This window comes from Pteropus vampyrus, unplaced genomic scaffold (genome assembly GCF_000151845.1).
Source record: "Pteropus vampyrus isolate Shadow unplaced genomic scaffold, Pvam_2.0 Scaffold5, whole genome shotgun sequence".
Lineage (NCBI taxonomy): Eukaryota > Metazoa > Chordata > Mammalia > Chiroptera > Pteropodidae > Pteropus > Pteropus vampyrus.
Window position 1 is genome coordinate 9,643,461 of NW_011888786.1, and position 13,720 is coordinate 9,657,180.

The 13,720-nt window shown below is 35.4% G+C and overlaps 1 protein-coding gene across 1 annotated transcript in view; it reads left to right on the plus strand.

The window, feature by feature from the left end:
* STIM2 (stromal interaction molecule 2) overlaps positions 1-13,720 on the plus strand; it is a 119,402-nt gene that overhangs the window by 103,289 nt on the left and 2,393 nt on the right. The window contains exons 8-12 of the mRNA XM_011365948.2: positions 1,110-1,277; positions 1,542-1,565; positions 1,945-2,045; positions 2,297-2,535; positions 9,163-9,436. Of these exons, the coding sequence (XP_011364250.1) occupies positions 1,110-1,277; positions 1,542-1,565; positions 1,945-2,045; positions 2,297-2,535; positions 9,163-9,436 (806 nt within the window). The remainder of the gene's footprint in view (positions 1-1,109; positions 1,278-1,541; positions 1,566-1,944; positions 2,046-2,296; positions 2,536-9,162; positions 9,437-13,720) is intronic.

Below are 13,720 nucleotides of genomic sequence, written 5' to 3' on the forward strand. Positions count from 1 at the left end.
TTTCTTTATCAGCGATTTGTATATAGTACTCTTCTTAGTGTAGTCTGGCACACGATAAAGTTTATTTAAATAGGTTGGATTTGTTCAGATCAAACATTCTTTTGCATGTTAGCTTAGGAATTGAGTTTTAGTAATCTTATTTAGCTTTGAGGAAAATTAATCTGCAGTTATGGTGTTCCCAAAGCAGGATCCTCCATAGTTCACTCAGCACTCTGTCTGAAGATCTTGAGCATATGTACCTAATTCCATAAATTCTATCCTGTGTCTTTACATAACTTTAGCTTGAATTCTTGCTTGTTGAAGTGAATTATTCCTGGAATGGGTCGTCTCTTCCTTCTGTGTCCTTTACTTAGGGAGGCTTTCTTAAGAGTTTTTTCCTTAGCATTTAATGCCACTTCACACACTAAACATTTTAGTTTTCTCTTTATTATATGGCTCCCCTAAAGGGCAGCTGGAAGAAAGACTTTGACACTGAAGGCTATGTATAGTTTCTCATGGAAAAATCAAGTAGACTCTCAGTCAGATTTACTTTCTCAAAATTTATACTTGGTTCATAAATGCTGATTCATGTCCTTTCTGGTATATTAGAAGCAGTGAGTTAAACAGAAATGGTACAAGACACTATAACAGGCAGATGTATTTGTAACATTGAGAAATAACTGGCCATAAAGAAGACATTATGAAAAACTTCAAAAAATGCTATAATTACTTTAAAAAGTAAGTGTATAGTTAAGGAGCTACACTAAGGTTTTATGAGAAATGTGATCAGCTTTAGTTTGTATATGTCCTGGATTTTTCTCTCTCCGTGAGTCTGGCTATGATAAAATATAAAAAGTAAAGATTGCAGCTTATATATATAAGGGCTTTACACCTGTGCTTAGTGAGTTTAAGATGCACTTAAAACGTCAGCCTTAGTTTTAATGTTAAAAATATATTGCTTTAAACTTTGTGATTTAAAAAGATATTTACAAAGAGCATAATTAAAATGGCTTTTCCTCATAAATTTGGTACTAAAATATCTCAATTTCTTTTAAAAAATTTAATGTAAATATCTTAAAGAATTTCTCTCTCTCTTTCCCCCTTCCCCTCCCTGCCTCCCTCCTGCCCAGGTTCGAATGGCTTTAAAAAAGGCTGAAAAAGAATTTGAACTCAGAAGCAGCTGGTCTGTTCCAGATGCACTTCAAAAATGGCTTCAATTAACACATGAAGTGGAAGTTCAGTACTACAATATTAAAAGACAAAATGCTGAAATGCAATTAGCTATTGCTAAGGATGAGGTACTCTGTTATATTTCAAAATTTACTAAATTTCTAGAAGGATTAACCAATTGGGATAAAAAAGTGTGAATAAAATTTTGTTATTGCAGAATCTTTTCTTGAATTCGAGCTTATTACATAAATTGACGCTCATAATCATAGGTTATATAGTAAAATGACTTTATTTAGAGAAGTATATACCTTTCAGAATGACCTCAGTGTCATTTAAAAATCATCTCTATTGTTATTATCATAAATGTTTTATACAGAGCTTTTCTCCTCCAGGTTGCTGCTTCATGTCTGATTCAGGTTAGTAGTTACTAGAAATTAATGTCTGACTTTATTAAATTGTGTGAAATAAGATTGTCTTAATCTGATTTCTAGCAAAAAAAAAAAAAAAGCTCAGTTCATTCACTAACACCTCCATTGCAGTAGGATATAATGTCATTCTGTTAGTTTTAGTAGAAAAATTCTCTAGAACAAAGTTTTGAATTATTGATTTGCTTAGGAAAGCATGCTTTTTTCCCCCCCTCATCTGTTTTCTCTTTTGGAAAATAGGACTATATGTTGCCTAATAATTCTCCATTGATTTTATGATTATTAATATATTCAAAACAAAATAAACTTCATTAGTATATGTGTGTTTTTCCCCAAAGCTAGCCTCGTTTTTCTTTCCTTTGGTTTCTAGGCAGAGAAAATTAAAAAGAAGAGAAGCACAGTTTTTGGGACTCTGCATGTTGCACATAGCTCCTCCCTAGATGAGGTAGACCACAAAATACTGGAGGCAAAGTAAGAATGTTATTTTAGCTATTTGTTTATTTCTGTTGTGTTGAAATGTGTAATTTATGGACAATTTATATTTTAATTTGTCATTTTATCATATATAATTACATAATTTATATACTAATTCTAAGAGTACGTAATTTTTTCTTGAAATTAGTTAATTGCCATGATCTGCTCATGTAGTTGCCTTTTTTCAGTACCATATTAAAGACTCTTTGAAACAACAAGTAATTTACTTCCTATATTGGCTTTTCCAGGAAAGCTCTCTCTGAGTTAACAACTTGTTTACGAGAACGACTTTTTCGCTGGCAACAGATTGAGAAGATCTGTGGCTTTCAGATAGCCCATAACTCCGGACTCCCCAGCCTGACCTCTTCTCTTTACTCTGATCATAGCTGGGTAGTGATGCCCAGAGTCTCCATTCCACCCTATCCAATTGCTGGAGGAGTTGATGACTTAGATGAAGATACACCTCCAATAGTGTCACAGTTTCCTGGTAAGTTGTAGGTTCAAAAAAGAGAGTTAGTACAGTTTTTAAAATAACTTTATGCTATGCCCTTTGTAGATCATTTACTTTGAAATCTATGATAAATATTTTTTTCATTCTTTATTTTCTCTTTTTGTTGTTAATAATAACTTGTATTTACTATTTGAGAATACTGTATGAGTGTGTGTATATATGTACACATATATTTTACACATATGTAATAACACATACATCATACATGCCAAACCATTTGCACGAATGAAGTGCTGAACTTTGAGGAAAATCATTCTTTCAAATGACAGCTTAATCTAAACAGTAAAAAGTGAAGATCAGGAGACCTTGGAAACCTGAATTCCAGTCTTAGCTCTGTCACTGATTTGCTGTGTGACTTTGAGCCAGTCTGTGATTTATTTTAAATTGAGTTGTCAATCCCATTAGGCATGCTTTTTAATATTTTGTTTTGATTTTTTCAATTCTGTTTTTTTATTGAAAGAGTATTAACTCATGAAGCATCAAATTGATTTTTCTTTATACAAAATTTAACTGTCTATTTTAGAAAATCTTGTATATTTTTTTGTTGCTAGAAAGTGGAGCTCCTCCCAAAGGTGGTTTTAATATGTGCAGTTCCCATTATGTCCCTTTGTTTTGCTCTATTCTTTGAAAATTTTTATATTGTAGAGAATACATTTTGGTAGGAAATGGAAATTGAAATATTTTAGATTTTTTAAAATAAATTTCAGGATTTATTAATAAATATTTGGAAATTTTTATAAAGTTATGGTTTGAATTTAAAATTACGTATTTCATATATTAGAAATCATTTGAATAATTCTTTACCCTTATTATTCCCTAACCAATTCATTTTCTCAAGCTTTCTGACCTTTTTGAACAGTATGGATTGAACAGGATTTCAGGGAATGGAGAGTAGAATTTAATCATTGATTGGTTGAAAACTTACGTGGAAATTTTAGTCTTTGAGACAAAATCATGATGTATGAGCATCTTCCAGATTGAATTTTTCTATTTAAATGTTACAGTTTTTATGAAGTTATGATTTAAAAAGGGTTCTAATTTTTTAAATAATTTTATGAAATAATGCTCTAAGTTTGCAAGTAAATAATCAGTGACTATGTGATTTTGTTCATTTCTGTGGTGTTAATTCCCTGATTTAATGACAGGCAAATAATGCAATTTCGGGGAGACAATAAACTTGTAAGAGGACAGACTGTAAATGTCATGGGTGCTGCAGGTGTGCGACTGCACTTCTTTCACTGGCCCCACGCTGCGAGATAGTGATGGCTGCAAAGTTATATCTAGATAGGGACCAGCTCTACTGTTTGAACAACGTCAGCTTGTGTGTGTTTGAATTATGTGCCTAAGCTTGCCAAATGCAACACTGATTCATAAGTGTATAATTTTGCTTGAAAACTATAGCTTTTTAAAGTTGCAGTTCCTCCTTACAGTACATAATTATTCAATATCAGAAGTGTGCGTGAAAGTGTATTCCGTAAATTAACTAGATTATTTCTTTGTTGTTGTTTTTTTTTTTTTAACAACTGCTTTTGGGGAAAAGATACCCATATGTGCATTAAAACACTTAGCAATAAATGTGAATAATTATCTTAAGTTTTCAGTGATTGCAATATAGAGAGAAATTTGAACTTTTAAGTAGGAAAAAAGTACAAGAGTTGATTTTAAATTTAGTATGCTGTTTTAGAAATGCTGAGATCAAATTTTTTATCTCTGAAAAATAACTCGACTCCTGCCAAAGATTATACTTTTAGAGCTCTGCCTCCACCCAGTGGCACAATAGTAATACTCTACTCTGCTTAGTTATAAAAGCATGATTTCTGGACCCGATAAATAAGAATCTCTTGGCAGTAGGATGAGGGTCTAGGATAGGATGAAGGCTCTTCATTATATACCCTCCTGAACAGTTTTAAATGTGTACCATGGGTATGTAAATTATATAAGTGTGTGATAATGACAAGGAAACATACCTGTAGCATGTTAAGAATAAAATAACCTTCTAAAACTATACATACACAATATAATATTGTCTTTTTTTAAATTATGTGTAAAGAAAAAGAAAATATTGAAGGTTAGCTCGGTCATGGTAGTAGAACAGATGATATTTTGTTTTCCTATTAGTACTTTTATAGGACTGCTAAATATTCATGGTGGGAATGTAGTAGCAATTTATGTACTTAAAAATCCTGGAAATAATATGCTTACCTACTACAAAGGTAAATAGATTTTAAGATTTTGCTTTATTCATTTCTGTGTTTCTCTGAAAGAAACCATTACAGATACACCTAAGCCACATTGCCTCCCCTTTCTCCTCGTCTAAAATTGTTTATCATTCTAAAGCCTGTTATACTTTTATTACACGCGGATATATCCGTAAGCAATAGGTACTATTGTTTGTTTAAAAATTTACATAAATGTTATTGTTTTGCAACTTTTTACTCAAAGCATGTTTTAGAAATTTTCCACGTTTATATATAGATTAATTAAATTCCTGTAACTGTTTAATATGAGTTAGCCATAGTTTATTCATTTATTATAATAATAAGCCACAGTTTATCCATTTTTCTATTGAGATGGTTCTTTCTGCTTTTTGCCCTTACAAAACAATACTGCAGTGAGCATCCTTATCTTTATCTCTATGTGCATAGCTTTAAGAGTTTCTCTGCGTGGACACCTAGAAGTGGATTGCCGAGTTGTTGGGAAGGCACCTCTTACTAGTTAGTTATTGCCAAGCTGCTCTCAAAATGGTTCTATCAGGTTATACACCCACAGTAAATAAGAGTGACTGAGAACCTCCACAGTAGTTCCAGCATCACTCACAGACCTATTAGTTCTTATTCTGATTCTCTCTGTTTTTGCATCTGAGAATTTTGTCTTCTTCCTTTCAAACTCAGCTGTGCATTTTAAAAGTATTGTTATTCATCATATCGAATTTATTCATCATATCGAAGTGTTGGAGGGTATTTAAAGTGTGTTGTTGTGGTATTGGAAAATGGTGATCAGGTAATCTTTGACCACCATATTACTAGAACCAAAAATCCATATATTACTTACTGTTTTTGGTTGGTGATAGCAAAGGGAAATACTTTATTGCAAAACAAAATTTTATCTTCTCTGCCATAAGAATATAGTTTGCAAAATAGGGTCATATTAAATTGCTATGCTTCTGTATGTAATTATTGATATCATAATGAAAATTATCTCAGAAATAAATGTTTATGTAGTGAACTTTAATGTTTTATTTAACTACTCTTATAAATAGCAGGTGGGGTGGATGTCTGCCTTGATTGGGAAATAATAATATCCTGAATGTATCATAAAATGTATTCACATTATATAAAGGAAAGCTTGTTACAAGGTCAAAGTGCACTGCTTTTTAATCTTATGTGAGTTTTATGGTGTTATAACTGTATGTGGCCCTGTGTAGGCCTCTTCAGGCAACAGGGAAGAAAGACTCTCAACTCCAAGTGATATAACTCTAATAAAGGGATTTGTACATTTTTCCAGGCAAAATATGTGGCAATATATAAAAGAAGAAAATTTTTGGAAAAGATTATAGAGCCGTGAACAATTTTTAGATGTGATCTATTTACTGATACTCATCTTTGTTATATTCCTTGTTAGATTGTTTAGAATTTTCCTCATAAACTATTTACTTCTTCTGAAAACTTCTTTATGAAATATTTTTCCATCTCCGTAAGTAGTACTTATTTTTCCAAGCACTGAATCCTGATTCTGCTCAGCTCTTCTCATCATACCTACAGTCATGACCGAACTTGACTGTATTTTACTGCATATTCCAAATAACCAGTGACTGATGAGAATGACTACAGCATATACTGAGAATTACAGAACTTAATTACTTGAAGCACATTGGACATATCCTTTTAGTATTTGTAGGATATTGTTTCTTTGGCAAAGTGAGAACATCAGACTAAAGATTTCTGTTTGAATCATTGTGATTCACTCAGTAAAAATTTATTGCGCATCTATGTTTTGCCTGGCATTGTGCTAGTTGTTGAGATGCAGTGTTAAACATGATGCACAGTTATCACCTTCATGGAGTTTACAGTTTAATAGAGGACAGACAAGAGCAATGTTTTGAGATAAGTTATGTGATGGAGAAATATACTGTGGCACTGCCATGTGAACACAAAAGAGCAAACACTGACCTCCAACTTGGAGGGTTTGGGAAACTTCCTGGAGGAACTGCCATTTAAGCAGAGACCTGAAGAGAGGTCAAGGGAGAGATGGAGAAAGGAAGCATGGAGGCAAGAGAGAGAATATTATATTTCTGGGAGCTACAAGAGGTAGTTTCTGTAACAGAGAAGAGGGATACTAGTTCCAGAATAGAGGCTACATAATAAATAAAGCATTCATTCTAAGCCATCTTAAAGCATTTGACTTTAATTCTAAAAGTAATAGGGCGCCATTTCAGAGTTTTAAGCAATAAAATGTCATTTCTTTTCCATTTTAGAGTGATTGTGCAATATGGAGAATAACTTGGAGGAGAAAGATCAGTTGTTAGGCTGGTACAGTAGTCCAGCATAATACAGGATGGTGGAGATGGAGGGAAGTGGACAGATTTGGAATTAAAAACACTTTATTGTTAACTAGATATGGATTACGATGGAGGAAGAATCAAGAATGTCTGTGTTTCCAATTTAGCTAACTGGGTGGGTGGTATTGCTATTTACCAAGATAAAGAGCACAGAAGGAATGGGTTTGGGAAGGAAAATGTCGAATGCAGTTTGGGTATCTGTGGGGCATCCAAATGTCCAGTAGGTAGTTGGATGTAGGGTTATAAAGTTTAGGAAAAAGAATAAAGCTGGAGTTACAGATTTGTGCTTCTGTATGTTGCAATGATAATTGAGTCATGGAAATGAGTGACATTTCTTAACATGTGTACATGGCACAAGAATAGAACAAGGTCTAGAACAGAACTTTGAAGATGACTAACAATTAAGGGGCAGATAAAGGAAGAGGTGAGAATGTGGTTAGAGAAGTCAAGGAAAGGACAAAGTAATAATGTCGAGTGCTGGTCAGATGTCAAAGAAGGATTGAGATATTGAATTTAACAACAAGAAAGTAGATCGTGACTTTGTTAAGAATAGTTGCAGCAAAATTATATGTAAGTACTTTACAATTTCTTTGGTGAATGAGTGAAGATGAAGTAGTGGATAAAGTAACATAGATAATTCTTTTTCATAAAAGAAGAAAGATGTGTCAGCTGAAAAACAGTCTGAAGGTGGAGATTTTTTGTTATGGTTGTTATTTATCTGTGTTTTAGAGTTGTTTTTTTTTTTTTTTTTCCAGCATTGATTTTTAAATGCTGATGGGAAATAGAAGATGAAAAATAAATGCAACAGAAGGGATTATCGGCAGAGGACGGTCCTTTAGCTTGGAGCAGAGAATAGGACACATACGTGGAACAGAATGTGTGAACTAGAAATATAGAAACGTGGTCAGAATCTAAATTGATATCTTTATTTATAATTTCAAAAGGAACAATTCTGAATGATGGCAAGACAAGGCATGAGGAGTGGGTCATGGTGAAATGGAGTAGAATAGAAGTACATGTCTGGTGAGAAGAGATGAAAACCGTAATTGGTTAAGGCGAGAGACGGGTTTTAAAATGAGATTGGTCAAGTTGATGAAAGGTTGGCTGGATTGGTAAGAAAGAGAATGACTGGGAAGTGACTAGTGAAGTGGACGTGAAGTATTCACATGGCTCACTACGGTGAATTTCAGAGGAGTACGTTTCATGAAAGGGTGTAGGAGTAAGGGTTTACACACAATGTCGGCGAGTGAGAAGGCTACCAACCCGAAGTTCTGATGCTGCAGTATAGGAGGTGTGCAGAAACGCTCAGCTTCAGCTTGAGGAGGTGGTTCTCTGGAGAGCCGTGCCTCAATTAAGGCAAAAAAATAGAATGTCCGTTGAATGAAGACATTAAGCACGTGGGGGAAGTTTGTGTACCACTGTGTGGGTCTGCACTGAGACCGGTAATGGAAACAAGATGATCTAAGACTCCTGGTTAGTTCTGCAATAATCAGTGTTCAAGAAACAAGTTGTAGTCTGACCTCTGCCCAACTCACTTTGAGACTATGTGTGTAGTATTCGAATGACCTTTGATTTAAAACTTCTTGAAGTTAAAACAATTGCACTATCTCGAGATATCTGTTGAAAAATCCAATCTATTTTTTAATGATAATGTTCTTTTAATGTTAAAATTTATTTTACAACAAAGTACAGATTCCTTATGCTGTATTGATTTTTAAATTCAAGGATTTGTTGTCTTTGTGTACATTTTTAAGTCTGTGGTTAGTAATGTCAAATTTTATATTAAAGCCTCATTTGTTTATGTTCATTTCTGTTTATTTTTAGATCCGCTTTCATTTTTTGTTGCCTTTCATTTTTATTTCTTTCCTGAGAAACAATATTGGTGATGGAGGATGGTAGTAATTACACAGTTACTTACTTCAATAAAGGCCGATTAAATGGTGACATGTTAGTAACATCAGTTATCTTTCGTGTGTGTTTTTGGTGTGTATAAAAGGAGAATTGGATTTTGTGAGCTTTTTTATTTCTCTCTCCTTGGTTTCCAGGGACCATGGCTAAACCTGCCGGATCGTTAGCCAGAAGCAGTAGCTTGTGTCGCTCTCGCCGCAGCATCGTGCCGTCCTCGCCACAGCCTCAGCGAGCTCAGCTTCCTCCCCATGCGCCTCACCTGCCACACCCTCGGCACCCCAGCCACCCCCAGCACACGCAGCATGCGTTGCCTTCCCCTGACCCAGACATCCTCTCAGTGTCCAGTTGTCCTGCTCTTTATCGAAATGAAGAGGAGGAGGAGGCCATTTATTTTTCTGCTGAAAAGCAATGGTACTGGCAGTGAATGAACTACATATGTTGGGCTGGGTGTGGGAGTTGGGAGTGGGGATAGGAGTGGTCTGTCATGTTAGTTTTCTGTTGCTGCGTAAGAAGTTACCGCGAACTTAGTGGCTTCAGACAACACTCATTTATTCACTCTCAGTTTTCATGGCAAAGTCCAAGCTTGCTGTGACTGGGTTTTCTGCTCAGGGTCTCATGAGGCTAAAATCAAGGTATTGGCTGAGCTTTATTCTTACTGCCTTTATATGAGAAACAAAACCAGAGGGAATGGGCTGATGCTCTCCATGATCCCGTGTAGCTCTCTCATTTGATTCTTTAGTCGACATCATCATCAAATATTTTCCATACATAATTGTTTCATCTACTAATGAAAGTACATTTTATGATCAACAAGTGATCATTATAGCCTATTCCTAAGGAGATAGTCCATGTTTTGTATTCTCATTGCAATTGGAGAATTTAACACAGCTGTGCTTAGTAGTACTTTATGACTAGCATTTTTTGTGTGTAACCTTTACAGTATAACTGCAGGCAGCAGCAGGATGGCTTTACTGACAAAACTAATGTCTGGCTTGTGGAGATGAGTAGGCGAATCTTAGAGCTCAGCTGCCCAAGAGAAGTTTTTGCATTGATGGAAATGTTCAGTCCTGATTTTAAATAGCGATGTCTGAAATTCACAGCGAACTCATAAGTATGAGGAGAGTTTGGATTCAGGAAACATTTCCCCCTCTCTGTTTTCAGTCTCTTAAGTGTTGAACCAGCAGAATCCTTCCAAAATAATGACATTTTGTACTTAACTGGTCTTTTATGTTCAATGCATTATGCACACATATGTTCGTTTAAACTCATCTTGAGTTAAGCCTTCTTATACATGCATTAAACTCATATGAATTCAGTTACACGTCGCTGTGGGGAGAAAAGAGAAATAGAAAAATACCATAAATGGTATACATAATTAAGTTCAACATTCCAAAGAATATATGCTCTAGAAAAAGTGGGAGTTTTTTTCTAGCTGTACTGTACGTACATTCCAAATATTATGAAGAAGCAACACTTCAGAGTGTTATTTGTTTTGGAAATAGAACGTTAGAACTGGAAGTAATGTTAGCGATTAATCAAATTCTCTTCCTTGACCAGACAGAGAAATTGAAACCTGGTTAAACTAAGTGATTTGCTCAAGGCTGTGCAGCTGATTATGCAGGGCCGGGACAGTATTCCTAACCTAGATCAGTGTTCTTCTCACACATTATTTAGACGTGCGGACTAGTTTTTGGATTATTTTTAACTTAGCTTAGAATTATTTCACCTACAGAGAAGCCAAACATAGCAAAATAGAAAGTAATAGAATTGTAACTTAGACAGCTTCCTGCGCGGCAAGCTGAACAGCTCCAGGGAACAGTGGTATATGCTATTTGACTAATGGACATCTGCTCCAAAAAGAAGCCCAGCAGGGAATCCCTACCAGTGACTGAATTTTGAGTCATTTCTTCCCATCTGAACTGCTTCTTGCCCTCTGTGAGCAGTAGCCATTTTCACATTTTAAAAGCATTTGAAAATTATGTAGCACATGTAACTGTGTTATATGAAAGCATTATTTAAGTCTTGATTTGCTCAAGGGATTTTCTTCCTTCTGAAAGCTTGTAGTGTAATAAAGATGATCTTCACATACATGTGTGAAGAAAGTGCAAGAAATGACTAAATGACATTCAGAAATCTAATATATATCTAAAATATGGAATTAACATAGAATACATGTCAAAAGTAATGAATATGCATATCAGCATGAATAATTATAATAATCATAGGTCATCCGAGGTGAGCAATCATTCAGTTCATTCATTCTAAGAACGTGAATTTAGTCTGCTGTGTGCTATGCACTTGCTGATAACTCGAACTGCCAAGAGAAGTACGACCAGGTCCTGGCCTAGTTCCAGCTGATAGATGATGATCGTATCTGTTTTTGCCTTTCTCGTCTGTCTTCAGCTCTCTTCTCCCACCTTATTTCTTTTGCCAGTTACTTTTTAACTTCACTGTACTTTTTATTTTTTATTTTTTATTTTTAATTTATTTAAATTAGTTTCAAGTATACAGTACATTGGTTAGACATCCATATAGTTCATAAAATGATCCCACCAATTGCTCCCTCCCTCCCCGATCCTCCAGCTAGCCAGTGTATTAATACTAACTGCATTCCCTATGCTTTGTTACCCATCCCTGTGACCATCCATCAGCTACTAACTTGTACTTATTTAACCCTTCATCCCATCCTCCCAGCCCCCAAACCCCCCTCCCCTCTGTCACCAAATTGTCCACTATGTTTGTGAGTCTGTTTTTGATTAGTTTGTTCTTTTTGTTTCTTAGATTCCACATATAAGTGAAATCATATGGTATTTATCTTTCTCTGTCTGACTTATTTCACTCAGCGTAATAACCTCTAGGTCCATCCATGTCATTGCAACTGGTAGGATTTCATTTTTTTGAATGGCTGAGTAATATTCCATTGTATATATGAACCATAATTTCTTTATCCAACCGTCTGTTGATGGGCATTTAGATTGCTTTCATATCTTAGCTATTGTAAATTGCACTGCCATGAATATTGGGGTGCATAGATCTTTACGAATTATTGTTTTGATTTTCTTTGGATAAATACCCAAGAAGTGCAATTTCTGGGTCAAAAGATATATCCATTTTTAATTTTTTGAGAAACCGCCATACTATTTTCCATAATGGCTGTACCAGTTTGCAGTCCCACCAACAATGTATGCGGGTCCCCTTTTCTCTGCATCCTCACCAACACTTGTTTTTGATTTATTGATGATAGCCATTCTGACAGGTGTCAGGTGATATCTCATTGTGGTTTTAATTTGCATTTCTCTTATGGTTGGCAACCTTGAGCGTCTTTTCATATGTCTATTAGCCAACTGTATTTCCTCTTTGGAGAAGTATCTGTTCAGATCTTCTGCCCATTTTTTAATTGGATTGTTTGTTTGTTTTTTTTGTTGAGTTGTATAAGTTCTTTATATATTTTGTACTTTTTAGTTAAAAAAATTTTTTTTCATAGAGTGAACAATATTTGTCAGGTGCAGTACAAACAAAACAAGACATGATCCCTGTTCTTCAAGATTTCTTTCTTCCCTTCCCCTTCCTTTTTTCCTTCCCCTCTTCCCTCCATTTATTTATTACATATTTATTGAGTATCCACTGTGAGCTTGCCACTATTCCAGTGCAGAAAATACAGACGTTAATAAGACTCCCTGTCCTTTCTTCTAGGTAAACTATAAACAAGTTAATAAAAAACATCATTTTAGGTAGTGTAAGTGCTGGGATGCTAAACAAAGATAGATAAAAGGGAAAAAACCCCGCTGATTTAGGTGGGGTGGTTAGGGGTGGCATCTCTGGAGAGAGCATTTGAGCAACGACCTAAATGACACGGAGACATAAGCCATGTAGAGATGGAGGGGAAGAGATTGTGAAGCAGAGGAAACAGCAAGTGCTAAAGCCCCAAGTGAGTCACCAGATTGGCACCTAAGAGGGACCAGGAGGGGACAGTGGTAGGACAAGGCAGAAGTGGTTGTGCTCCCGTGCAGTGGGAGGGACAGCCATGGACCTGATCACACAGGGCTTTGTGATTTCGGCACAGACTGCATTTTAGCCTGAGTATGAGAGGAAGCGTTGTAAATTTTGAGAAGGGGAGTTCGCTGTGATTGAGTTTTTAAAAGCCACTTTAAAGGCTGTATAGAGAAATAATAAGAGGGAGGAACAAGAACAGAAGCAGGGAGACCAGTTAGGAAGCTGTTGCTGTCAATGAGGTGCCGTGGTGGTGGGTCAAGAGGATGGATGGTAGCAGTGGGCGTGAGAAGTGGGACTCCAGGTCTACTTTGAAGGAACAGCTGGTAGCATTTACTATGTGTTGGCTTTGGTGTTGTGAACTTTGTTTTTCCACTTCTCTTTATTTCTCTTCTCTTACTGCGGAGAAAGGGAGGAATATCACAAAGGAATAAACCAGTGAGAATTTATCGAATGTCTCTTTCTTAAAAAATAGCATTATATCATTGCCTTTCACCTCCCATTCATTTCTCTACCCTATTATACCTCGAGTCCCTTCCCCCTTTTTTTAAATTTAGGAAAACTTACGTTTTCACTTAGTATATTTCTTCCTTTCTTCCTTAGGAAGCTATATGTCATCAATTTAATGACTTAAAAAATCAAGGGGAGAAGCAGTGACTAAAATTCATGTTTTCAAATATATAATGTCAACTGTGATTTAGGAAG